Source organism: Oncorhynchus gorbuscha, linkage group LG13, assembly GCF_021184085.1.
Source record: "Oncorhynchus gorbuscha isolate QuinsamMale2020 ecotype Even-year linkage group LG13, OgorEven_v1.0, whole genome shotgun sequence".
NCBI lineage: Eukaryota > Metazoa > Chordata > Actinopteri > Salmoniformes > Salmonidae > Oncorhynchus > Oncorhynchus gorbuscha.
Window position 1 is genome coordinate 20,129,586 of NC_060185.1, and position 27,783 is coordinate 20,157,368.

A 27,783-nucleotide genomic window follows, 5' to 3' on the forward strand; every position below is an offset into this window, starting at 1 on the left:
TAACCCAGCAGTGTTGTTGTGGCTGTTCTGGCATAACACTCCTGAGTTCACTGCTTAATTACATCACAATATTGAGAGAGTCTGGCGAGACACCAACCAAACAGCACGCAATAGAGGAAGAAAATTAGCCACAAAATGATTACGTCTGAGTAATGGATTGCTGAACAATGTCTTTGATGCCAAAATGCCACCAGCAAAATGGTGTATGTTTGAAATGAATGCCACATTGTATATGCATTTCCATTTTGACAAGTAGAACAAGTTCCCACAGCACCACACAAAGCTACACAGTAGTTGCAACACAGTAAGAGTAGTTATACGTCAGAATGTAAAACTGGGAACCAATCACTTTCTTGTCCAAACAGAACACAGATGAGCTGGTGTTGGGTTGTCAGTAGTTACCACAGCGACAAAGTCATAAACCCTGCCAATTTCTCAAATTTCTCTTCTTAAAATGGGATTTTAAACCTAATCCTCCTAACCCTAAACCTAACCTTCAGGACAGGGCTTTGTCACAGTGCTAACTTTAGGCTTAAATTAAGACCAACAAGCATGGTTTGTTTTCATGATAGACTATTTGACTTTGTGGCTGTGGTAACTAGTGGAAACCACACCTGTTATAGAAATGGACAGTGGTGGGAAAACATACAGTACTTGAGTACAAGAAAAGACACCTTAACAGAAAGTAAAGACACGGTAATAGAACGTTATTCCAGTTAAAGTCACCCACTACTTGAGTAAAATTATAAAAGTATTTGATTTTAAATATCAAAAGTAAATGCAACTGCTAAATTATACTTAAGTATCAAAAGTAAAAGTATTACTCATTTACAATTCCTTATATTAAGCAAAACAGACGGCACAAGTTTCTTGTTTAAAAAATGTCCTGCTAGCCAGGGGCACACTCTGACACTCAGACATTATTTACAAAAGATGCATTATGTTTAGTGAGTCCTCCAGATCAGAGACAGTAGATGACCAGGGATGTTCTCTTGATAAGTGTATGAATTAGACAATGTTCCTGTTTTGTTAACCATTCAAAATGTACTCGTAGTACTTTTGGTTGTCAGGGAAAATGTATGGAGTAAAAAGTACAATATTTCCTTTAGGAATGTAGTGAAGTAAAACTAAAAGTTGTCAAACATAGAAATAGTAAAGTAAATTACAGATACCCCCCCAAAAGTATACTTAAGTAGTACTATAAAGTATTTTTCCTTAAGTACTTTACAACACTGGAAATGGACCACGCTATCACCAGGACAAACACTGCAGCCCAATATCCACAGGGTCCACCACTGTCTGTTTGAGTGATGAGGACAGCTCCCTCCAAGCCTCCCACAGGAATCACTGTGATAGGCCTGCATACTGCACTCTGTTCAAGCAGTTCAGGGTTAGAAAGCTAGTCCGCCCCCTCACCCATCCCTGAAAGTAGACTTTTTGCAGTCAGCAGAAGTACTTTTTACAGTATACTGATGCACTCTCAGTAGCCTTTGATTGATCATGCTGTTCATGTCAGGAGAAGTAGGCCAATAGGCCTCTCAGCCCTTTGCATGTTATTGCATAATTTAGTTGGTCTTTATTAAATTGTACCTTTATTTAACTAGGCAAGTCAGTTAAGAACAAATTCTTATTTACAATGACAGTCTACCCTGGCCAAACCCGGATGACGCTGGGCCAATTGTGCGCCGCCCTATGGGACTCCGAACCACGGCCAGATGTGATACAGCCTGGATTTGAACCAGGGACTGTAGTGACACCTCTTGCACTGAGATGCAGTGCCTTAGACCGCTGCACCACTCAGGAGTCTTAAAGAGAAATAAGAACAGGTACTACTGTACTTAAACACCATCTGAAGCTCTGCACCTCTCAGGAGTCTTCAAAGAGAAATAAGAACAGGCACTACTGTACTTAAACACCATCTGAAGCTCTGCACCTCTCAGGAGTCTTAAAGAGAAATAAGAACAGGTACTACTGTAGTTAAACACCATCTGAAGCTCTGCACCACTCAGGAGTCTTAAAGAGAAATAAGAACAGGCACTACTGTAGTTAAACACCATCTGAAGCTCTGCACCACTCAGGAGTCTTAAAGAGAAATAAGAACAGGTTCTACTGTAGTTAAACACCATCTGAAGCTCTGCACCTCTCAGGAGTCTTAAAGAGAAATAAGAACAGGCACTACTGTAGTTAAACACCATCTGAAGCTCTGCACCTCTCAGGAGTCTTAAAGAGAAATAAGAACAGGTACTACTGTAGTTAAACACCATCTGAAGCTCTGCACCACTCAGGAGTCTTAACGAGAAATAAGAACAGGCACTACTGTAGTTAAACACCATCTGAAGCTCTGCACCTCTCAGGAGTCTTAAAGAGAAATAAGAACAGGTACTACTGTAGTTAAACACCATCTGAAGCTCTGCACCACTCAGGAGTCTTAAAGAGAAATAAGAACAGGCACTACTGTACTTAAACACCATCTGAAGCTCTGCACCTCTCAGGAGTCTTAAAGAGAAATAAGAACAGGTACTACTGTAGTTAAACACCATCTGAAGCTCTGCACCTCTCAGGAGTCTTAAAGAGAAATAAGAACAGGTACTACTGTAGTTAAACACCATCTGAAGCTCTGCACCTCTCAGGAGTCTTAAAGAGAAATAAGAACAGGCACTACTGTAGTTAAACACCATCTGAAGCTCTGCACCTCTCAGGAGTCTTAAAGAGAAATAAGAACAGGTACTACTGTAGTTAAACACCATCTGAAGCTCTGCACCTCTCAGGAGTCTTAAAGAGAAATAAGAACAGGTACTACTGTAGTTAAACACCATCTGAAGCTCTTGTTGTTTGAAGTGTATTTAACTGTCACTTCTGTACAATAAAGGAATAGACTATTTATTCCTGGACGTTCTAATTGATATTAAAATGTGTAGTCCTACTTCACATTGTAAAGCCTTGCAAACAAAAGGAAACATTTTTCCCCAGCACTGATTATACATGTTTAGGTTCACAGGTCTCAGTTTCACACTTTCATAATTGACCTGCTATTGAAAAAGTATAGACCTAGGCTACTTTTCTTAGCAACGAATTACTTGGCTATGTAAGTACAGTGAGGGATGGTACCATGTATTATCATACATTATAGAATATAATGCATAGATTGTGCAGTAAAAGCACATTAATATATGCAATTGAATGGTACATCTTATATTCATACCAAATGTTCAACCCAGGTGTGTCCAAATGCAAAGCATCAAGTGAATGATCAGTTGCCTACCTGAGCACACATGGAGAATTCCAAGTAAAACCGACATCCCAATAGAAGTTGGTGACATTATTCAACGTCTCTCGTCTGAGAAAATTGCTTAATTAATCCAAATTATTCGTGAAATACTTCAACAATCCACTCCTTCATAATCTTGATGTCAATTTCAAAACTGGTTTTAAAATACCGAGAAAATTACGAAATAAAATAATGTTTTTTTTAATATTTAAAATGTTACTCCAATATCTCGTCTCAAAAGTTGTATTCCATGAATTGTGGAGAATATAAAAATCTACCGAGAACAAACTGCCCGCAAAATGGGACTAGGACGCTTGCTCTGCGGTGTATCAATAGTAATAAACTGACGTGATATCCAAAAGCTATGGAAGCAAGTTTCGATCTTAAAAAAAAAAAAACTGTTTTACATGTTATTTAGGCGTTGAGAACAGTTCTATCGCTTCTTGGAGTTTGTCATCACGTCTCAGTCGTGCGTTCTCGTTTAACGGGTAACTGTATAATCCAATTCAAATAATCCTCTTCCCATTTATATGGATAATAAAGTAAGGAAATCACAGGCAACAATCCAGAGAGAAAACACCACAAGGTAATTTGTAAAAAAAAAACAGTAGAGGTCCGTTGTAAACCCCTGCTAGAGAATCGATGCTTGCAGTCACATCATTTAGGTCCGTTTTTGAATCTGTCACTTGACAACGGGAACTTCAGAAGTTTCTTTTCTCTAGATATGCAAAAGGCTGGACACTTTGTAACCCGGATCCATCGGTCGTGGATCACTACTACTTTTCCATCAATTCAGTGGCCCTTTGGGTTACCAAAGTTTCAACCCACAAAAGCGTATTTGGGTTTTCGAATCCCCTGTGTGCACCGCGGACCCCTTCACATCGGGCAGGGGGGGATTCGAATTCACATTCACAGCACTTCATTCACTGGAGTTGAATGCCTCGTCAAATGGTATGTGCCATTCTCCCCCCTTCAAGAAGCTTACAATTGGTTTTTCCATAGAATAAATTTAACCTCTTACAGGCTGGATTGGTGAGCGCAGCGCAGATGAGCGATCAAATCTTTTCACTTACGGAGGTGACTGGTAACATTTATGTATGTTGCCTACCACAATACAGTTAAGTTTGTTATTCACAATTCCCATGCACGTGGTAAACCTATAGGTAGCCTATGTGTGTGAAGGATAGACAGGCCACGTGTTAGACTTTTCCCTGTTCTTACACATTCTGATGTTATACTAAGCAATAGTATGCAATAATAATAATGCTAATAATAATAATAGAATGGAATATAGAGTTGAAAATAACACAAACCCTGTTTTGGTTGACTTAAAGTAATTTCTGTTTCCCAAAAATGTAACATCTTCTAGAAGAGAAAAAAACAATATGACAACTATTAGCCTACAACCTATAGAATAAGATGTTTTCTCAAAATCAATGCACAGAAACCATAGGATATCAAGTAATGACCTATTTTAGTGACAACAGAACTACACTATTTATACAAAAGGTATGTAGATACACCCCTTCAAATTAGTGGATTCAGCTGTTTCAGCCACACCCGTTGCTGACAGGTGTATAAAACCGAGCACACAGCCATGCAATCTCTATAGAAAAACATTGGCAGTAGAATGGCCTTACCGAAGAGCTCAGTGACTTTCAGTTCATAAAATTTCTGCCCAGCTAGAGCTGCCCCGGTCAACTGTAAGTGCTGTTATTGTGAAGTGGAACCGTCTTGGAGCAACAACGGCTCAACTGCGAAGTGGTAGGCCACACAAGCTCACAGAAAGGGACTGCCGAGTGCTGAAGCGCACCGCGCGTATAAATTATTCTGTCTCCGGTTGCAAAACTTACTACCAAGTTCCAAACTGCCTCTGGTAGCAACGTCAAAACTAGAACTGTTCATCAGGAGCTTCATGAAATGGGTTTCCATGGCCGAGCAGCTGCTCACAAGCCTAAGTTCACCATGCGCCATGCCAAGCATCGCCTGGAGGGGTGTAAAGCTCGCAGCCATTGGAATCTGGAGCAACGGAAACGTGTTCTCTGGAGTGATGAATCACACTTCATAATCTGGCAGTCCGAAGGACGAATCCGTGTTTGGCGGATGCCAGGAGAACACTACCTGCCCCAATACATAGTGCCAACTGTAAAGTTTGGTGGAGGAGGAATAATGGTCTGGGGCTGTTTTTCATGGTTCGGGCTAGGCCCCTTAGTTCCAGTGAATGTAAATCTTAACTCTAGAGCATACAATGACATTCTAGGCGATTCTGTGCTTCCAACTTTGTGGCAACAGTTTGGGGAAGGCCCTTTCCTGTTTCAGCATGACAATGCCCCTGTGCACAATTTTTTATATTTTTTATTTCACCTTTATTTAACCAGGTAGGCAAGGTGAGAACATGTTCTCATTTACAACTGCGACCTGGCCAAGATAGATCAAAGCAGTGCGACACAAACAATACAGAGTTACACATGGGATAAAAAAAACATACAGTCAATAACACAATAGAAAAATCTGTACACTGTGTGTGAAAATGAAGTAAGGAGGTAAAGGCAATGAATAAGCCAATAGTGGCGAAGTAATTACAATATAGCAAGAATAAATACTGGTGTGCAAAAGAGCAGAAAAACAAAAACAAATATTGGGATGGGGTAGGTAGCGAGGTCCATACAGAAATCTTTTGTCAATATCCGTGTGGAAGAACTTGACTGAACTGGACTGTGCAGAGCCCTGACCTCAACCCCATCAAACACTTTTGGGATGAATTGGAACGCCGACTGCGAGCCAGGCCTAATTTCCCAACATCAATGCCCAACCTCACTAATGGACTTGTGGCTGAATGGAAGCAAGTCCCCGCAGCAATGTTCGAACATCTGTGGAAAGCATTCCCAGAAGAGTGGAGGCTGTTATAGCAGCAAAGGGGGGACCAACCTCATATTAATGCCCATGATTTTGGAATGAGATGTTTGACAAGCAGGTGTCCACATACTTTTGGTCATGTAGTGTATCTGTTCTATACTCCCAAGCTTATGCTTTGGCTTTCTGCTGGAGTGAGATACAAACCTTAATCAGTCAATCAAAATTCACTTTAGGGGCGATGATCTTGGAACTAGGTTTCTCTTAACCATGATCAAATATGCTAATCTACTTTAAAATGTGTAAGATTTGCTAAACGAGAAAAACTTTTGTCTTTGTCTTTTCAATGCAGTTCTTTTGCATTTAATCAATTCTAGTTTAAAAAAATGTCTAGTCTGTGATTTTAGACAATACTCCAGCAATGACAGGTATTCATTAAAAAAGATGGTTGAATTTGATTAATTTTATGAGTAAATGTTTTATGTAAAAGGTTCATTAAAAAACGACATTGATTACATGAATTAAGAATCTGGATAAAAAGTCATATCATAGCCCATACAAAGAGCCTATAATTTCAGCTCAGGTCCTGTCCTTTGAGGCCGTATTAGTTACCCAACAGCGCCCTCCAGTGAGAGTAAGTGGAACTCATCCATCATGGGCATATCGCCATCTTTATCTGCGATGGAGATGTTATTGACAACACACAGGCCAAATAAATAAATCCTGAAAATCTAAATGTATTATCATACCATAAAAAAAAACTGTCGCCTATCCACCCTTTTGTGTACAATGTGTTGATCTTCATTAGTTATGCCTCATTGCATGTAGGATGAGGAATAGAATGATCAGGTCACACTGACATACAGATTATGGTAAACGTCATCCAATCGCATTATCTCCCCTATTTCTCAGTCTCATTCATTCCACTCCATTTAGGTCTCAAATGTGATTCTGCTCTTTTCTTGAACCAGCCTCTGTGTCTCCGTGTTCTACAAGGTGTCGCTCCTGCCAGGCTGTCACCAATCCTTTAATTGCCCTGGTTCTGCCAATTGCTAGTCAGCTGAATACTTCCAAATGGAATGATACTTTTCTTGGAACCAACAGGAGAGAACAGTACAAGACTGAAACATACGGGCGATTATGGACCCTGGCCCCACTGAGACAAGCAACATGGGGTCTGACTGAGAGGTCTGGCATGTGGAAAGCCTTCACTGACTGCAGGCAGATGTGTTGTACATTCTTTTAGAAAGTGGAGAAGGATCAACCTACAAAACAGAGGTAGCTACAGTAACAATGTGATGTTGTGTCTACTATGTTGCATCATCACCCCCTACTCCCTCCGAGCATCACCAACCTGATGTCCCAGGTCTAAACCAGTCCCTGACTGCAGGGGAAGAATGAAAAACATCAGTGGAACTGTCTTTGAGGTCCATATTTGAATTTGAGGGACCAACAGAGTATGAAGACAACTCTGATTTAAAAGATTTGAGCTTCATTCTGAGAAGTACAGAACCATTCACAACACAAGCAGACTAAAGCAAGTGGATGAATACATCCCCCAATAAATAGCTCAGATATTATTAAAACAAATACTGAAAAGATCTTTGTTTGGGTTCACTATCTTTCTCTTTGTTTTTCTATTGAATTTGGACCTGAGGTATACAAACAGTTGCCTTTAAAGCTGTTTTAGTCGGCTTCCTCTCCATTGCCTACGACAGCCATCCATGCAGTATCAGATAACAATAGCTGAGCTATCTCCTCTCTATCCTCCTCTCAATAGCTGAGCATATCTCCTCTCTATCCTCCTCTCAATAGCTGAGCATATCTCCTCTCTATCCTCCTCTCAATAGCTGAGCATATCTCCTCTCTATCCTCCTCTCAATAGCTGAGCATATCTCCTCTCTATCCTCCTCTCAATAGCTGAGCATATCTCCTCTCTATCCTCCTCTCAATAGCTGAGCATATCTCCTCTCTATCCTCCTCTCAATAGCTGAGCATATTTCCTCTCTATCCTCCTCTCAATAGCTGAGCATATCTCCTCTCTATCCTCCTCTCAATAGCTGAGCATATCTCCTCTCTATCCTCCTCTCAACAGCAGAGCATACCTCCTCTCTATCCTCCTCTCAATAGCTGAGCATATCTCCTCTCTATCACAGAGCAGGCGAGGACCTGGATATGAGTTGTTGCCTTGATCAGAGCAGCACAGAGGCAGAGAAAATAACATATTTGTCTTGACTGTGACAGCTGCGAGCTGGGAGAAGAGAGGAGACAGTAGAGTGCTTTTAACACCACAGCCATTTCTCCTTTCCTCGGCACAACCTCCATGAAGAGAAAATATAGCATGAAAGTACAGACAACTTTTCCACCCTTCCCTGCATCCCACTCCAGGAGACTATCAACTTGTGATGATTACAGTAACTCAAACATTGTCCCCAATTACTGGGAAAAGGGATGCAAATGATGTCAGTACATTCAAGCCAAAGAGGTTTGGGATCAGATCATTTGTAAAAGCTCCAGGCTTCTCCACCTTTCGATAGAATGCACAGATAATTTAATTAGACTTACTGTGGAAGAAGTGGTTCCATTTGTTTGTCTTGCTGCTGTGGTACCTCAGAGGCAAGTGGTCTTGGTGGGGCCCCTGAGTCTTCCCCTGCTGTCTCTTACACCAGTGGGATTGAGATCTCCGCAGACCAGTGTGGCGAGGGGCCCAATGATGAGGACCCTTATGAGGGCAGACTCCCAGCATGGCCAGTACCACCACCAGTAGAGATACAGACTGCATGGTGTCTGCTGTAATAACACAGAACCAGACCAATCCCACTGGGATAGATCATTTTCACAGCCACGTCATCAGCAACAACTCACATCCAGGTCCCAGTCTGATATTCCCAAATATGAGTAGTCCCAATGTCCCAATGTCAAGCAATGTATCCAGTACCAGTATCCAAAATACAGTTCACTATCCATTTCACCACCTGCCACTTTAAATACAAAGAGAATAATCCACCTTGGCTAAAGTTGTGATAGGCCTATTCTTCCAAATACAGGCTCAGCCTGAGAAAACTATCATGAAGCATCATGCAGAGAGAACTATGAGATCCAATGGTATTTCAGGGATAAACTCAAAGAGATGATCCAATGGTATTTCAGGGAAAACTCAAAGAGATGATCCAATGGTATTTCAGGGAAAACTCAAAGAGATGATCCAATGGTATTTCAAGGATAAACTCAAAGAGATGATCCAATGGTATTTCAGGATAAACTCAAAGAGATGATCCAATGGTATTTCAGGGATAAACTCAAAGAGATGATCCAATGGTATTTCAGGGATAAACTCAAAGAGATGATCCAATGGTATTTCAGGGAAAACTCAAAGAGATGATCCAATGGTATTTCAGGGAAAACTCAAAGAGATGATCCAATGGTATTTCAGGGATAAACTCAAAGAGATGATCCAATGGTATTTCAGGGAAAACTCAAAGAGATGATCCAATGGTATTTCAGGATAAACTCAAAGAGATGATCCAATGGTATTTCAGGATAAACTCAAAGAGATGATCCAATGGTATTTCAGGGATAAACTCAAAGAGATGATCCAATGGTATTTCAGGGATAAACTCAAAGAGATGATCCAATGGTATTTCAGGGATAAACTCAAAGAGATGATCCAATGGTATTTCAGGGATAAACTCAAAGAGATGATCCAATGGTATTTCAGGGAAAACTCAAAGAGATGATCCAATGGTATTTCAGGGAAAACTCAAAGAGATGATCCAATGGTATTTCAGGATAAACTCAAAGAGATGATCCAATGGTATTTCAAGGATAAACTCAAAGAGATGATCCAATGGTATTTCAGGATAAACTCAAAGAGATGATCCAATGGTATTTCAGGGATAAACTCAAAGAGATGATCCAATGGTATTTCAGGGATAAACTCAAAGAGATGATCCAATGGTATTTCAGGGAAAACTCAAAGAGATGATCCAATGGTATTTCAGGGATAAACTCAAAGAGATGATCCAATGGTATTTCAGGGATAAACTCAAAGAGATGATCCAATGGTATTTCAGGGAAAACTCAAAGAGATGATCCAATGGTATTTCAGGGAAAACTCAAAGAGATGATCCAATGGTATTTCAGGATAAACTCAAAGAGATGATCCAATGGTATTTCAAGGATAAACTCAAAGAGATGATCCAATGGTATTTCAGGATAAACTCAAAGAGATGATCCAATGGTATTTCAGGGATAAACTCAAAGAGATGATCCAATGGTATTTCAGGGAAAACTCAAAGAGATGATCCAATGGTATTTCAGGGATAAACTCAAAGAGATGATCCAATGGTATTTCAGGGATAAACTCAAAGAGATGATCCAATGGTATTTCAGGGAAAACTCAAAGAGATGATCCAATGGTATTTCAGGGAAAACTCAAAGAGATGATCCAATGGTATTTCAGGGATAAACTCAAAGAGATGATCCAATGGTATTTCAGGATAAACTCAAAGAGATGATCCAATGGTATTTCAGGGATAAACTCAAAGAGATGATCCAATGGTATTTCAGGGATAAACTCAAAGAGATGATCCAATGGTATTTCAGGGATAAACTCAAAGAGATGATCCAATGGTATTTCAGGGATAAACTGAGAGATGAAAAGGCTCCAAAGTATCCCTCAAAAATATTTTCAAATTAGACCCTGGACCGCAAATTACTATCAGTATCACCCTCTGGTAACACCACATCCTCCTCAAACCCCATCTCCACAGACTCTCCACGTCCACAGCTAGTGTTTCCCCCAGTGTATGATGGGATCTTAGTGAGGAGATCACAGTGATCAACATACATACAATGTGTATGGGGTAGTTCATTCACCCTCCTGTGCTTCTGCTGCACAGCTCTCTCTCTCTCTCTCTCTCTCTCCCTCTCTCCCTCTCTCCCTCTCTCCCTCTCTCTCCCCAGCCAGCTCAATGGACAGGCCTTCTCTCCTCTCTCTCCCCAGCCAGCACAATGGACAGGACTTCTCTCCTCTCTCTCCCTCTCTCTCCCCAGCCAGCTCAATGGACAGGCCTTCTCACCTCTCTCTCCCCAGCCAGCTCAATGGACAGGCCTTCTCTCCTCTCTATCCCCAGCCAGCTCAATGGACATGCCTGCCTTCCTCTCTCTCCCCAGCCAGCTCAATGGACAGGCCTTCTCTCCTCTCAATCCCCAGCCAGCTCAATGGACAGGCCTTCTCTCCTCTCTCTCCCTCTCTCTCCCCAGCCAGCTCAATGGACAGGCCTTCTCTCCTCTCTCTCTCTCTCTCCCCAGCCAGCTCAATGGACAGGCCTTCTCTCCTCTCTCTCCCTCTCTCTCTCTCCCCAGCCAGCTCAATGGACAGGCCTTCTCTCCTCTCTCTCCCTCTCTCTCCCCAGCCAGCTCAATGGACAGGCCTTCTCTCCTCTCTCTCCCTCTCTCTCCTCAGCCAGCTTAATGGACATGCCTTCCTCTCTCTTCTCTCTCCCCAGCCAGCTCAATTGACAGGCCTTCTCTCCTCTCTCTCCCTCTCTCTCCCCAGCCAGCTTAATGGACATGCCTTCCTCTCTCTTCTCTCTCCCCAGCCAGCTCAATGGACAGGCCTTCTCTCCTCTCTCTCCCTCTCTCTCCCCAGCCAGCTCAATGGACATGCCTTCCTCTCTCTTCTCTCTCCCCAACCAGCTCAATGGACAGGCCTTCTCTCCTCTCTCTCCCTCTCTCCCCAGCCAGCTCAATGGACAGGCCTTCTCTCCTCTCTCTCCCTCTCTCTCCCCAACCAGCTCAATGGACAGGCCTTCTCTCCTCTCTCTCCCTCTCTCTCCCCAGCCAGCTCAATGGACAGGCCTTCCTCTCTCCTCTCTCTCCCCAGCCAGCTCAATGGACAGTCCTTATAATAATAATATATGCTATTTAGCAGACGCTTTTATCCAAAGCGACTTACAGTCATGTGTGCATACATTCTATGTATGGGTGGTCCCGGGGATCGAACCCACTACCCTGGCGTTACAAGCGCCATGCTCTACCAACTGAGCCACAGAAGTCCTTTCTCTCTCCTCGTTCCGTCCTATTCTTCCTGATAACTCGCTTTTCTTTTTAATATTCAAAGGCAGTTTGTGGACATTTCTTCTTTTCTTGTGATGGAGCGGCCCTGCAGACCGCATGCTGATTGTCCCTTTCAGGCGTGTTGAAGCCTTCATAAAGCCCGGGTCACCCCAGCCCAGAGGTGACTGGAGGGGTCACACACAGACGGGGCCTGGCGAGAGAGTCCACATTCTCTTTCCACTGACTAACAGAGCCACTGCCCAAAGACAGAAATACAAGAAAGTTATCTTCCTCCCCAGAGAGCAATGCATCTTGGGAATGTATAATATATTGTGAGAATAAAGGTTGTGAAGAAGCAGTTGCAGAATCACCTTGGGCTGACTGAAGCACAGGAGTCTCTGGATCATGACCATACTTCACCCTGCTCACTCCTCTCATCTTTGTATCATTCACACTCTGTCCTCGGTGGAGGAATTATCCATTGATTTATTTAGAAAGGATTCTTTTCTTTCTTTTTCCAAAACAGGAATTCTAATTCCCTGGCTTTTGTCAAGCGGTGATGGGTCTCCAAGGTGTTTAGAGGAGATAAACACACATATGTTTATGAGTCAGAGCCAGGGTTTGTGTTTGATAGAGGCCTTTCAACGCTTTCCAAACAATTCCAAAATGGCTGGAGGGTTTATGTGTCTCTGTGTCCGCTTGGGGGCTGTGTACCAGTTTACAGGCAAAGGAAGCACATCAGATATGTGAGCCTCTATCTGAGCTGACTGATTGTACAATTCCTTAACTTCTTATGGCTACAGGAGCAGTATTGAGTAGCTTGGATGAAAGGTGCCCAGAGTCAACGGCCTGTTCCTCAGTCCCAGTTGCTAATATATGCATATTATTATTATTAGTATTGAAGTTTCTAAAACTGTTTGAATGATGTCTGTGAGTATAACAGAACTCATATGGCAGACAAAAACCTGAGAAAAATTCAACCAGGAAGTGGGACATCTGAGGTTGTAGTTTTTCAACCCAGCCCCTATTGAATACACAGTGGGATATTGGTTATGTTGCACTTCCACTAGATGTCAACCATCTTTAGAAACTTGAATGAGGCTTCTACTGTGATATGGGGCCGGATGAGAGCTCTTTGAGTCAGTGGTCTGGCAGAGAGCCAGGTCCTGGTCACACGCATTTCACATGATAGCGACCTGCGTTCCATGGCTTTTCTACAGACAATGGAATTCTCTGATTGGAACGTTATTGAAGATTTATAATAAAAACATCCTAAAGATTGATTCTATACTTAGTTTGAAATGTTTCTACGACCTGTAATATAACGTTTTGAACTTTTTGTCCGACGTTTGGCTGGACCTGCACAGGCGTTTGAATTTGTGTACCTAACGCCCTATCAAAAGTAGCTACTTGAACATAAATAAATGGACATTATCGAACAAATCAAACATTTATTGTGGAACTAGGATTCCTGGGAGTGCATTCTAATGAAGATCATCAAAGGTAAGGGAATATTTATAATGTTATTTCTGATTTCTTTTGACTTCAATATGGGGGATAATTTTTTTATTTCTGAGAGCCGTTCTCAGATTATTTCATGGTTTGCTTTTTCCAGAAAGTTGTTTTGAAATCTGACACAGCGGCTGCATTAAGGAGAGGTATATCTATAATTCCATGTGTATCACTTGTATTTTCATCTACATTTATGATGAGTATTTCTGTAAAATTGATGTGGCTATGCAAAATTACTGGATGAACTAGTGAATTTAACGTGCCAAAGTAAACTCAGATGTTTTTATATAAATATGAACTTTATCAAACAAAACATACATGTATTGTGTAACATGAAGTCCTATGAGTGTCATCTGATGAAGATCATCAAAGGTTAGTGATTAATTTCATCTCTAGTATTTATTTTGTGACTCCTCTCTTTGGCTGGAAAATTGGCTGTGTTTTTCTGTGAGTAGGTGGTGACCTAACTTAATAGTTTGTGGTGCTTTCACTGTAAAGCATATTTGAAATTGGACACTGTGGTGGGATTAACAACAAGCTTACCTTTAAAACGGTATAAAATACATGTATGTCTGAGGAATTTTAATTATGAGATTTTGTTGTTTTGAATTTGGCGCCCTGCACTTTCACTGGCTGTTGTCATATCGATCCCGTTAACGGGATCTCAGCCCTAAGAAGTTTTAAAGGAAAGAGGATCCTCTTATGTTCACGGACACACTGGAATGTAGAGGGATAGAGAGGTTAGGCGACTGGAATGTAGAGGGATAGAGAAGTTGGGAGACTGGAATGTAGAGGGATAGAGAGGTTGGGAGACTGGAATGTAAAGGGATTAGAGTGGAGGAAGACTGGAATGTAGAGGGATAGAGAGGTTGGGAGACTGGAATGTAGAGGGATAGAGAGGTTGGGAGACTGGAATGTAGAGGGATAGAGTGGGGGAAGACTGGAATGTAGAGGGATAGAGAGGTTGGGAGACTGGAATGTAGAGGGATAGAGAGGTTGGGAGACTGGAATGTAGAGGGATAGAGAGGTTGGGAGACTGGAATGTAGAGGGATAGAGAGGTTAGGAGACTGGACTGTAGAGGGATAGATAGGTTAGGAAACTGGAATGTAGAGGGATAGAGAGGTTGGATGAATGTAATGTAGAGGGATGGAGACGTTGGGAGACTGGAATGTAGAGGGATAGAGAGGTTGAGAGACTGGAATGAGTAGACTGTCTGGCTGACAGTATCAATTTACATCAGCATCATCTCCTAGTACAGGTTCCTCTCTTTTCTCTGTAGACACTAGACCAGTGGATGAGCAGAAGCTCAGTGGTGCAGACTGATAGGATTACCCTTGTCCTATTACGTACATTCCATCATGTCAGATCTTCCTCTCTTTTCCCCTACTTCCTGTAGGCGGTAACTACTGTATGATTGATACGTGATATCATGCTGGTGACATGACTCACAGAGATACTGTACATCATGTGGAGATGCCTCTGTGTCACACAGTGGGTTTATTTATTCTACGTTGTGGTCCTCTTGAGAGATATACAGATTCCAGTGGCATGACAGATACAGTACTTAGCATTAGCTGGAGGACAGAGTAGGAAGTGGGGTGAGGGAGGAGGACAGACTACATCTCAGGCTGTCTTAGACTTAAGTATTTGTACTCAGAGCAAGATGACCTGGGGTCATGAGGAAGTAACAAATCATACTGATGTCACTGTACTCCTCCAGCTGCAATGGGAGCCCGCAAATCATCTCTGATTGGACGTTGAGGGAGCGTTGCGGCTCTAAACGCACAACACAGACTATAACCATCCTTATGAGACTATCGTTGCTCACATCACGCAACACTAACGTACTAGATCTAATTAACTATTTCAGAATTCAGAAATGTACAAATGGCATGTGAACAGTATAAATGCATTCCATTTGTTTCTTAAAAGCCACAACTGTGCAATCAATCTGTTAATACCTGTACATCAGAACATACTGGTGTGAACTATGTAGAAGTAACATGTCGTTATGGTAAAGATTTATCTCTCAGGCACATAGTAAATCACAGAAACATGACGTTTGTCTTTCACCACCGCTTGACAGTCTGACATACAGTTTGTATTTCTATTTATTATGGATCCCCATTAGTTCCTGCCAAGGCAGAAGCTTCTCTTCCTAGGGTTTATTATGGATCCCCATTAGTTCCTGCCAAGGCAGAAGCTTCTCTTCCTAGGGTTTATTATGGATCCCCATTAGTTCCTGCCAAGGCAGCAGCTTCTCTTCCTAGGGTTTATTATGGATCCCCATTAGTTCCTGCCAAGGCAGCAGCTTCTCTTCCTGGGGTTTATTATGGATCCCCATTAGTTCCTGCCAAGGCAGCAGCTTCTCTTCCTAGGGTTTATTATGGATCCCCATTAGTTCCTGCCAAGGCAGCAGCTTCTCTTCCTAGGGTTTATTATGGATCCCCATTAGTTCCTGGCAAGGCAGAAGCTTCTCTTCCTAGGGTTTATTATGGATCCCCATTAGTTCCTGCCAAGGCAGAAGCTTCTCTTCCTAGGGTTTATTATGGATCCCCATTAGTTCCTGCCAAGGCAGAAGCTTCTCTTCCTAGGGTTTATTATGGATCCCCATTAGTTCCTGCCAAGGCAGAAGCTTCTCTTCCTAGGGTTTATTATGGATCCCCATTAGTTCCTGCCAAGGCAGAAGCTTCTCTTCCTAGGGTTTATTATGGATCCCCATTAGTTCCTGCCAAGGCAGCAGCTTCTCTTCCTAGGGTTTATTATGGATCCCCATTAGTTCCTGCCAAGGCAGCAGCTACTCTTCCCAGGGTCCAAACACATTAAGACACTTACATTACACATAAAACAAAATATATAACAGTAAATCATGTGACATTATTACACCACAACATATCTACAATACAAAATGTTTAATACCACCATACAACAATATTACAACGTGCGTTGGTGTAGAGAGCGTGTGCTAGCGTGTGTTTACGTGTGTCTGTTCCTGTGTGTGTGTGTCTGTTCCTGAGTGTGTGTCTGTTCCTGTGTGTGTGTCTGTTCCTGTGTGTGTGTCTGTTCCTGTGTGTGTGTCTGTTCCTGTGTGTGTGTCTGTTCCTGTGTGTGTGTCTGTTCCTGAGTGTGTGTCTGTGTGTGTCTGTTCCTGTGTGTGTGTCTGTTCCTGAGTGTGTGTCTGTTCCTGTGTGTGTGTCTGTTCCTGAGTGTGTGTCTGTTCCTGTGTGTGTGTCTGTTCCTGAGTGTGTGTCTGTTCCTGTGTGTGTGTCTGTTCCTGAGTGTGTGTCTGTTCCTGTGTGTGTGTCTGTTCCTGTGTGTGTGTCTGTTCCTGTGTGTGTGTCTGTTCCTGTGTGTGTGTGTGTCTGTTCCTGTGTGTGTGTCTGTTCCTGTGTGTGTGTGTGTCTGTTCCTGTGTGTGTGTGTGTCTGTTCCTGTGTGTGTGTCTGTTCCTGTGTGTGTGTCTGTTCCTGTGTGTGTCTGTTCCTGTTCTGTTCCTGTGTGTGTGTCTGTTCCTGTGTGTGTGTCTGTTCCTGTGTGTGTGTCTGTTCTGTTCCTGTGTGTGTGTCTGTTCCTGTGTGTGTGTGTGTCTGTTCCTGTGTGTGTGTCTGTTCCTGTGTGTGTGTCTGTTCCTGTGTGTGTGTCTGTTCCTGTGTGTGTGTGTCTGTTCCTGTGTGTGTGTGTCTGTTCCTGTGTGTGTGTGTCTGTTCCTGTGTGTGTGTGTCTGTTCCTGTGTGTGTGTCTGTTCCTGTGTGTGTGGTGTGTGTGTCTGTTCCTGTGTGTGTGTCTGTTCCTGTGTGTGTGTCTGTTCCTGTGTGTGTGTCTGTTCCTGTGTGTGTGTCTGTTCCTGTGTGTGTGTCTGTTCCTGTGTGTGTGTCTGTTCCGGTGTGTGTGTCTGTTCCTGTGTGTGTGTCTGTTCCTGTGTGTGTGTCTGTTCTGTGTGTGTGTCTGTTCCTGTGTGTGTGTCTGTTCCTGTGTGTGTGTGTCTGTTCCTGTGTGTGTGTCTGTTCCTGTGTGTGTGTCTGTTCCTGTGTGTGTGTCTGTTCCTGTGTGTGTGTCTGTTCCTGTGTGTGTGTCTGTTCCTGTGTGTGTGTCTGTTCCTGTGTGTGTCTGTTCTGTTGTGTGTGTGTGTCTGTTCCTGTGTGTGTGTGTCTGTTCCTGTGTGTGTGTCTGTTCCTGTGTGTGTGTCTGTTCCTGTGTGTGTGTTCCTGTTCCTGTGTGTGTGTCTGTTCCTGTGTGTGTGTCTGTTCCTGTTCCTGTGTGTGTGTCTGTTCCTGTGTGTGTGTCTGTTCCTGTGTGTGTGTCTGTTCCTGTGTGTGTGTCTGTTCCTGTGTGTGTGTCTGTTCCTGTGTGTGTGTCTGTTCCTGTGTGTGTGTGTCTGTTCTGTTCCTGTTCCTGTGTGTGTCTGTTCCTGTGTGTGTGTCTGTTCCTGTGTGTGTGTCTGTTCCTGTGTGTGTGTCTGTTCCTGTTCCTGTGTGTGTGTCTGTTCCTGTGTGTATGCATGTGTCTGTGCCTGTGTCTCTTCACTGTCCCTGCGGTTCCATAAGGTGTATTTGTATTTGTTTTTTAAATCAGATTCTTCTACTTGAATCAGTTACCTGATGTGGAATAGAGTTCCATGTAGTCATGGCTCTATGTAATACTGTGTGCCTCCCATAGTCTGTTCTGGACTTGGGGACTGTGAAGAGACCTCTGGTGGTATGTCTTGTGGGGTATGCATGGGTGTCTGAGCTGTGTGCTAGTAGTTTAAATAGACACCTCAGTGCATTCAGCATGTCACCACTTCTTACAAAAACAAGTTGTGATGAAGTCAATCTCTCCTCCACTTTGAGCCACGAGAGATTGACAGGCATATCATTCATGTTAGCGCCACATGTACACTGTTGACTGTGCTGTTTAGAAGGTGATTTATTATGGACAGACCTCTGCCCATCTTAGCTACTGTTGTATCAATGTGTTTTGACCATGACAGATTACAATCCAGGGATACTCCGGGCAGTTTAGTCACCTCAAATGGCTCAATTTACACATGATTAACTTCTTGGATATAGTGGGCGCTCTTTTAATTTATGGATAAAAAAACGTTCCCGTTTTAAACAAGATATTTATTCACGAAAAGATGCTTGGCTATGCATATAATTGACAGCTTTGGAAAGAAAACACTCTGACGTTTCCAAAACTGCAAAGATATTGTCTGTGAATGCCACAAAACTAATGCTACAGGCGAAACCAAGATGACATTTCATACAGGAAATGCCCCAGATTTTGAATGCGCTGTGTTCCAATCTCTCCTTATATGGCTGTGTATGGGTCACGAATGAGCATAGACTTTCTGTCGTTTCCCCAAGGTGTCGACAGCATTGTGACGTATTTGTAGGCAAATCATTGGAAGATTGACCTTAAGAGACTACATCTACCAGGTGGCCGCTTGGTGTCCTCCGTTGCAATTATTGCGTAATCTCCAGCTGCATGTATTTTTCGTTTGAGAAACACAGCTGCCACGAATGATTTATCATCAAATAGATATGTGAAAAACACCTTGAGGATTGATTCTAAACAACGTTTGCCATGTTTCTGTCGATATTATGGAGTTAATTTGGTAAAACGTTCGGCGTTGTAGAGACTGCATTTTCTGATTTTTTTCTTAGCCAAACGTGATGAACAAAACAGAGCGCTTTCTCCTACACAAGTAATCTTTTTGGAAAAACTGAACATTTGCTATCTAACTGAGAGTCTCCTCTTTGAAAACATCCGAAGTTCATCAAAGGTAAATTATTTTATTTGAATGCTTTTCTTGTTTTTGTGAAAATGTTGCCTGCTGAAAGCTAGGCTTAATGCTATGCTAGCTATCAATACTCTTACACAAATGCTGGTGTAGCTATGGTTGAAAAGCATTTTTTTTAAATCTGAGATGTCAGTGTTGTTAACAAAAGGCTAAGCTTGTGAGCCAATATATTTATTTCATTCCATTTGTGATTTTCATGAATAGTTAACGTTGCGTTATGGTAATGAGCTTGAGGCTATAATTACGCTCCCGGATACGGGATTGCATGATGCTAGAGGTTAATTACAAGATTTAGTTGAGGTTTAGGGTTTAGTGAATGATTTGTCCCTAATATAATGCTTTTAGTTTTTGAAATATTTAGGACTAGGTTATTCCTTGCCTCCAATTTTGAAACTAACTGCAGCTCTTTGTTAAGTGTTCATTCATTTCAGTTGCTGTAGTAGCTTACATGTATAGTGTTAAGTCATCCACATACATAGATACACTGGCTTTACTCAAAGCCAGTTGCATGTCGTTAGTAAAAATTGGAAAAAGAAAGGTGCCTAGACTGCTGCCCTGGGGAATTCCTAATTCTCCCTGGATTATGTTAGAGAGGCTTCCATTAATGAACAGCCTCTGTGTTCTGTTAGACAGATAACTCTTTATCCACAATATAGCAGGGGTTGTAAAGCCATAACACATACGTTTTCCAGCAGCAGACTATGATCTATAATATCAAAAGCCGCACTGAAATCTAACAAAACAGCCCCCACAATCTTTCTATCATCAATTTTACTTGTTTAAGTGCTGTGCTTGATGAATGTCCTTCCCTATACGCATGCTGAAAGTCTGTTGGCAATTTGTTTACTGTAAAATAGCATTATCTAGTCAAGCACAATTATTTCCAAAAGTTTACTAAGGGTTTGTAATAGCCTGATTGGTCGGCTATTTGAGCCAGACTTTGCTATTCTTAGGTAGAGGAATGGCTTTTGCTTCCCTCCATGCCTGAGGGCACACACTTTCTAATAGGCTTAAATTAAGATATGGCAAGGAGATACACAAGATATGCTGAAGGTCTAAGGCCTCAGGCAGAGGGTTCTAACCCTGACATAGAGAGAGATGGAGAGAGTTATGGACAGGGATTCAGTAGGGAGTGGATGTGAAATACTAAATATAGTCCTGTTATCTCTCTGGACACAGAGCAGAAAGCTTCACAGTGACTGTCAGACTCTATCTCTCTCTCCTCCATGGACAACTCTCTGGTCTCCCAGCTCTCTGTGTCACAACCCAAGAAGGCTAGCCATCTGGGCTCCAGCCCAGTCAGAATACAGTAAACATGCACAAGTACACAGCACAAACAAGCCAAAAAAAGTGTTTTAAAAATGCAACATCACATTGAGTAAACACCAGAGAAGAAGAGGGGGATACATAAAGGAAAGGATGCACAGCAGAGAGAAAGAAAAGACAAACAGCTCAGTGAAGACATTCCTCCCCTCACCATGAAGACAAAAAGACAGGGTCTCTTCAGAGAGGACACAACGGCAAGCTAAACAAATCTGTTTCTGTTTGGTTATTCAGGGAGTACCCTCATGCATGATGCCACTGCAAAGAACTGGGAGAAAGAGAGAGAGAGCGAGAGAGAGAGAAAGCAGACAGGAAAGAGAGGGAGAGAGAGGGAGAGGACAGAGAGAGAGAGTGAGAGGGTAGCGAGAGGGAGAGATGAGAGGATAGAGAGAGGGAGAGGATACAGAGAGAGAGAGGGGGAGAGGGAGAGAGGGAGGAAGGGGGAGAGAGGGAGAGGGAGAGGGAGAGAAGGGGAGGATAGAGAGAGCGAGAGGGAGTAACTGGGAGAGAGGGAGTAAGGGAGAGGATAGAGAGAGCGAGAGAGGGAGAGAGAGGGGGAGAGGATAGAAAGAGAAAGGGGGAGAGGATAGAGAGAGGGAGAGAATAGAGAGGGAGAGCCGGAGAGATGATAAAGAGAGGGAGAGGATAGAGAGAGGGGGAGAGGATAGAGAGAGGGAGAGGGTAGAGAGAGGGGGAGAGGATAGAGAGAGGGAGAGAGGGGGACACCACAGTGAGGTTAGGAGCACAATAGGGTGATAAACAGGCTGTTGCTTTTCCGCTTGCCTGCGTAGACTGAATCCCCCTCTCCCAGGGTCTTTTAATGGGGCTCACATTAGCTTCTGTTTAGCATCAGCACCCACATGGCCTGTGGAGAATGATTCAAATAAGCCTGCTATCATGGAAGGTCCTGGCAACAACAACAAAACACAGTCAGTCTCCTGTTATTGTGGCCAGGCTACAGGCCCTGTCATTCCTTTATCATCTGTATTTGTTTATTCATAAGACTTTTGTGTCCCACTAAGGAGAGATTTAGTTTCACGCATCAGGAATACAATTATGCATAGCGCAGTGTGAGTTATGAATACTACGAGACACTGCCGGGTACTGAATAAAGGTGTTCAACATTACAGATTGATATGCTCCACATCTCCACTCTGACTGTACTCTAGTCCACAGTAGCCAATTTGTATGTTGTCATGCATGGCTGCACTGGCAGAACAGGCTGACAAGAAACAACCGTGTCTCCTCTGACTCTCCCTGGGACTCACTCTCCTCTCTTTGTCATGTCACAGCTTGCTGAATGGCCGACGCCCTGCTCCTGTCTCCTCTCTCTCTCCCACATAGAGACGCATGGTGGCAGAAACAAGTAGCATTGTGTTTTCATGCTTAATTGGCTTAATCGGTTTAGTGGCTGGAGAGGTTTTAATGACAGAGAGAGAGGGAGAGCAGTAACTGAGCCAAGGATGCTTTTTGTCTTCACCTCTATTGGGCCCTGGTCACAATGGCATCCTCAGCCAATCAGAGCATGGCAAGCAGCTGGACAAGAACCTGACCAGCAGTGGAGCTCTATAAGAAAAACAAACCCAGTTTCCTCATGGTGAATGATGTCACAACGTTGGTCATTTACCTCTTAGTTACATTGATGCTTCATCAATTATGTGTGTTCTGTTCTTTTCAGTACTTTGTAACATTCAAGTAATTTGTAATTACTAAATATGCTGACACATAGAAACAGGTTGCTGTAGCAGCAACACCAAATTACTGTTTTTTTGTCGGACAAAATGTTCTTTAATGTCTGCCAGCAACTCATTATTTTATAATCTCACTATAAAGATGGATTTTGCTGCACATTGGGCTAAAGAATAGATTAGCTTTGGAAGCCTGTGATTAAGCTTAGCATTCTTATTCATTTTACCAGATTGTAAGAAAAATGTAAAGACAATTGAGGAAACGTTGACATCTTAAATCTGTGACAAAAGAGCTGAGTTTCCTGCCAGGCCAGCAGACGGAAAGGAATAGAGAGAGAAGGAGAGAGAAAGAGAAAGCGAGAGTGAGAGAGATTATAGCCATGTGGGGGAAAGAGAGAGAGAAAGAGAGAGAGAGAGAGAGAGAGAGAGAGAGAGAGAGAGAGAGAGAGAGAGAGAGAGAGAGAGAGAGAGAGAGAGAGAACATACTCTGCTCACACCTACTGTGACGGTCCTGGCCTAAATCACACGAACAATAACACCAGACACTAAGGAACACAAAGCTTTTACTATCTCCTACTGGAATATACAAGGTCTGAGGTCATCTGTCTTTGGCTTAAAGAGCAGGAACCCAGACTTCATCAAAGAAATTGGAAATACAGACATGGTCATCCTTAAAGAAACATGGTATAAAGGAGACAGACCCACTGGTTGCCCTCTAGGTTACAGAGAGCTGTTAGTCCCATCCACCAAACTACCAGGTGAGAAACAGGAAAGAGACTCAGTGGGTATGCTAATTTGGTATAGAGCAGACCTAACCCACTCTATTAAATTAGTCAAAACAGGAACATTTTACATCTGGCTAAAAATGAATAAGGAAATGATCTCAACAGAGAAACATTTCCTCATGTGTGCTACCTACAGTACCAGTCAAAAGTTTGGATGCTTGTACTCATTCAAGGGTTGTTCTCTATTTTTACTATTTTCTATATTGTAGAATAATAGTGAAGACATCAAAACTATAAAATAACATATACGGAATCATGTAGTAACCAACAAAGTGTTACAAAAGTATAAATATATATTATATTTGAGATTTTTCAAAGTAGCCACCCTTTGACTTGATGACATCTTTGCACACGCTTAGCATTTGGAGACAAAAGTGGAGACAAATTTGAACCCAATAACTCCCGGGGGATATGTGTCAACAGCAACCTTGGGAAAATTCTCTGCATTATCATTAACAGCAGAATCGTACATATCATCAGTGAAAACAATGTACTGAGCAAATGTCAAATTGGCTTTTTACCAAATTATCATACGACAGACCACGTATTCTAATTGAACACCCTAATTGACAAACAAATAAACCAAAACAAAGGCAAAGTCTTCTCATGCTTTGTTGATTTCAAAAAAGCTTTCGACTCAATTTGGCATGAGGGTCTGCTATACACATTGATGGAAAGTGGTGTTGGGGGAAAAACATAGGACGTTGTAAAATATATGTACACAAAAAAACAAGTGTGCAGTTAATATTGGCAAAGAACACACATTTCTTTCCACAGGGCCGAGGGGTGAGACAGGGATGCAGCTTAAGCCCCACCCTCTTCAATATGTATATACTGTATATACGAATTAGAGAGGGCACTAGAACAGTCTGCAGAATCCAGCCTACTAGAATCTGAAGCCCAAGAGGGCCTACAGCAGCACCTAGATCTTCTGCACAGATTCAGGTAGACCTGGGCTCTGAAAGTAAATCTCAGTAAGATAAAAATAGTCATCCAAAGAAAGTCCAGTTGCCAGGACCACGAATACAAATTCCACCTAGACACCATTGCCCTAGAGCACATAAAAAACTATACATACCTCGGCCTAAACATGAGTGCCACAGGTAACTTCCACAAAGCTGTGAACGATCTGAGAGGGCCTTCTATGCCATCAAAAGGAACTTAAAATTTGACATAACAATTAGGATCTGGCTAAAAATCAGTTATAGAACCTATGGCCCTTTATGGTTGTGAGGTCTGGTGTCCACTCACCAACCAAGAACTCACAAAATGGGACAAACACCAAATTGAGACTGCTTGCAGAATTCTGCAAAAGAATATCCTCTGTGTACAATGTAAAACACCAAATAATCCATGCAGAGTAGAATTAGTCCGATATGAGCATGTGATCAAAAGCCAGAAAAGAGCTGTTAAATCCTACAACCACCTAAAAGGAAGTGATTCCCAAACCTGCCATAACAGAGATGAACCTGCAGAAGAGTCCCCTAAACAAGCTGGTCCTGGGGCTCTGTTCACAAACATAAACAGACCCCAAAGAGCCCCAGGACAACAACACAATTACACCCAACCAAACCATGAGAAAACAAAAAGATAATTAATTGACACATTGGATAGAATTGACAAAACAACTGAGCAAACTAGAATGCTATTTGGCCCTAAACAGAGAGTACACAGAGGCAGAATACCTGACCACTGTGCCTGACCCAAAACTAAGCAAATCTTTGATTATGTACAGACTCAGTGAGCATAGCCTTGCAATTGAGAATGGCTGCCGAAGGCAGACATGGCTCTCAAGAGAAAACAGGCTATGTGCACACTGCCAACAAAATGAGTTGGATAGCTGATAGCTGCACTTCCTAACCTCTTTCCAAATGTAATGTATGACCATATTAGAGACACACATTTCCATCAGATTACACAGACCTACAAATAATTAAGAAAAAAACATTTGATAGACTCCCAGGTCTGTTTTGTGAAATACCACAGTGTGACATCACAGCAGCAAGATTTGTGACTTGTTGCCACGAGAAAAGGACAACCAGTGAAGAACAAACACCAGTGTATATACAAACTATATTCATGTTGATTTATTTTCCCTTTTGTACTTTAACTAATTGCACATCATTACAACACTGTATACAGTTGATGTCAGAAGTTTACATACACAAATAAAACTAGTTTTTCAACCATTCCACACATTTCTTGTCAACAAACTATAGTTTTGGCAAGTCAGTCATTTTTCCAACAATTGTTTACAGACAGATTATTTCACTTACAATTCACTGTATCACAATTCCAGTGGGTCAGAAGTTTACATACATTAAGTTGACTGTGCCTTTAAACAGCTTGGAAAATTCCAGAAATTATGTCATGGCTTTAGAAGCTTCTGATAGGCTAATTGACATCATATCTATCAATTAGAGGTGTACCTGTGCCTCTTTGATTGACATCATGGGAAAATCAAAAGAAATCAGCCAAGACCTCAGAAAAAGAATTGTAGACCACAAGTCTGGTTCATCCTTGGAAGCAATTTCAAAATGCCTGAAGGTACTCGTTCATTTGTACAAACAATAGTGCACAAGTATAAACACCATGGGACCACACAGCCATCATACCACTCAGGAAGGAGATGCGTTCTGTCTCCTAGAGATGAACGTACTTTGGTACGAAAAGTGCAAATCAATCCCAGAACAACAGCAAAGGACCATGTGAAGATGCTGGAATGAACAGGTACAAAAGTATCTATATCTACAGTAAAACGAGTCCTATATTGACATAACCTGAAAGGCCGCTCAGCAAGGAAGAAGCCACTGCTCCAAAACTGCCATTAAAAAGCCAGACTACTGTTTGCAATTGTACATGGGGACAAAGATCATAATTTTTGGAGAAATGTCCTCTGGTCTGATGAAACAAAAATATAACTGTTTGGCCATAATGACCATCGTTATGTTTGGAGGAAAAAGGGGGAGACTTGCAAGCTGAAGAACACCATCCCAACCGTGAAGCACGGGGTGGCAGCATCATGTTGTAGGGGTGCTTTACTGCAGGAGTGACTGGTGAACTTCACAAAATAGAAAATTATGTGGATGTATTGAAGCAACATCTCAAGACATCAGTTCAGTTACAGCTTAGTCGCAAATGGGTCTTCCAAATGGACAATGACTACAAGCATACTTCTAAAAGTTGTGGTGAAATGGCTTAAGGACAACAAAGTCAAGGTATTGGGAGTGGCCATCACAAAGCCCTGACATCAAACCTATAGAAAATGTGTGGGCAGAACTGAAAAAGCGTGTGCGAGCAAGGAGACCTACAAACCTGACTCAGTTATACCAGCTCTGTCAGGAGGAATGGGCCAAAATTCACCCAACTTATTGTGAGAAGCTTGTGGAAGGCTACCCAAAATGTTTACCCAAGTTCAACCATTTAAAGGCAATGTTACCAAATACTAATTGAGTGTATGTAAACTTCTGACTCGCTGGGAATGTGATGAAATAAATCAAAGCTGAAATAAATAATTCTCTCAACTATTCTCTCAACTATCTGACATTTCACATAATTAAAATAAAGTGGTGATCCTAACTGACCTAAAATAGGGGATTTTTACTAGGATTAAATGTATTTAGCTAAGGTGTATGTAAACTTTTGACTTCAACTGTATATACATAATATGATATTTGAAATGTCTTTATTATTTTGGAACTTTTGTGAGTGTAATGTTTACTGTTCATTTTTGATTATTTATTTCACTTTTGTTTATGATCTATTTCACTTGCCTTTTCAATGTAAACATGTGTTTCCCATGACAATAAAGCCCTTTAAATTGAAATTGAATTGAAATTGAATTGAAAGACCATGTGGTGAGGGAGGAAGAGAGGGACGAGGAGAATGGGCAGTAAAAGGGGAGGAGGAGGAGAAGGGGGAGGAGAAGGGAGAGGAGGAGAAGGGGGAGGAGGAGAAGGGAGAGGAGGAGAAGGGGGAGGAGGAGAAGGGAGAGGAGGAAAAGTCAATTATTCAGACAAAACTCCACAACTTCATGATAAGGTTGTCAGGGTAGCCTCCACCCTGTGGTGAGGGCCCGGAGTGTGTGTGTGCAAACAATGCTAGTGCTCAATGAGGTTATTCCTCTGATATTGCTGATTCATGCTCTACCTGTTCTGTGTGTGCAGAAATGAAGCTATGCAGTATACTTTTTAAATTCAGCATCGGTTTTCAATCAACTAGCCTTGATAAGAGATACTAAAATGTTGTGAGTGCGGCGGCATAGCCATTGCTTGTCAAGGTCAGTTGGATAAAGACACGTTCTCAATGTGTCCACCAGGAGGACATACCTAATATTAGCCACTGGGCACACACACTGGTTGTATCAACGTGGTGTCCACGTAATTTCAATAAAATTATGTTGAGCCAAAGTGAAATAGACATTGAATTGACGTCTGTGCTCAGTGGGTACCTTTTGATTAATGCCCTTCAGCTACCTCCAGTCATAAGGACGAATGAATGGATAGGGACACA

The 27,783-nt window shown here is 42.2% G+C and overlaps 1 protein-coding gene across 3 annotated transcripts in view; it reads right to left on the reverse strand.

The window, feature by feature from the left end:
• The window catches only part of robo1 (roundabout, axon guidance receptor, homolog 1 (Drosophila)), a 440,136-nt gene that overhangs the window by 359,080 nt on the left and 53,273 nt on the right, over window positions 1-27,783 (reverse strand). Inside the window, exon 1 of one of the 3 annotated variants that reach the window (XM_046293781.1) lies at window positions 3,263-4,218. The exons of the other annotated variants lie outside the window; for them this stretch is intronic. Within the exon in view, the coding sequence (XP_046149737.1) occupies window positions 3,263-3,320 (58 nt within the window). The 5' untranslated portion in view covers window positions 3,321-4,218. Of the gene's footprint in view, window positions 1-3,262; window positions 4,219-27,783 lie in introns of those variants that run through there. 3 annotated transcript variants of the gene reach the window in all.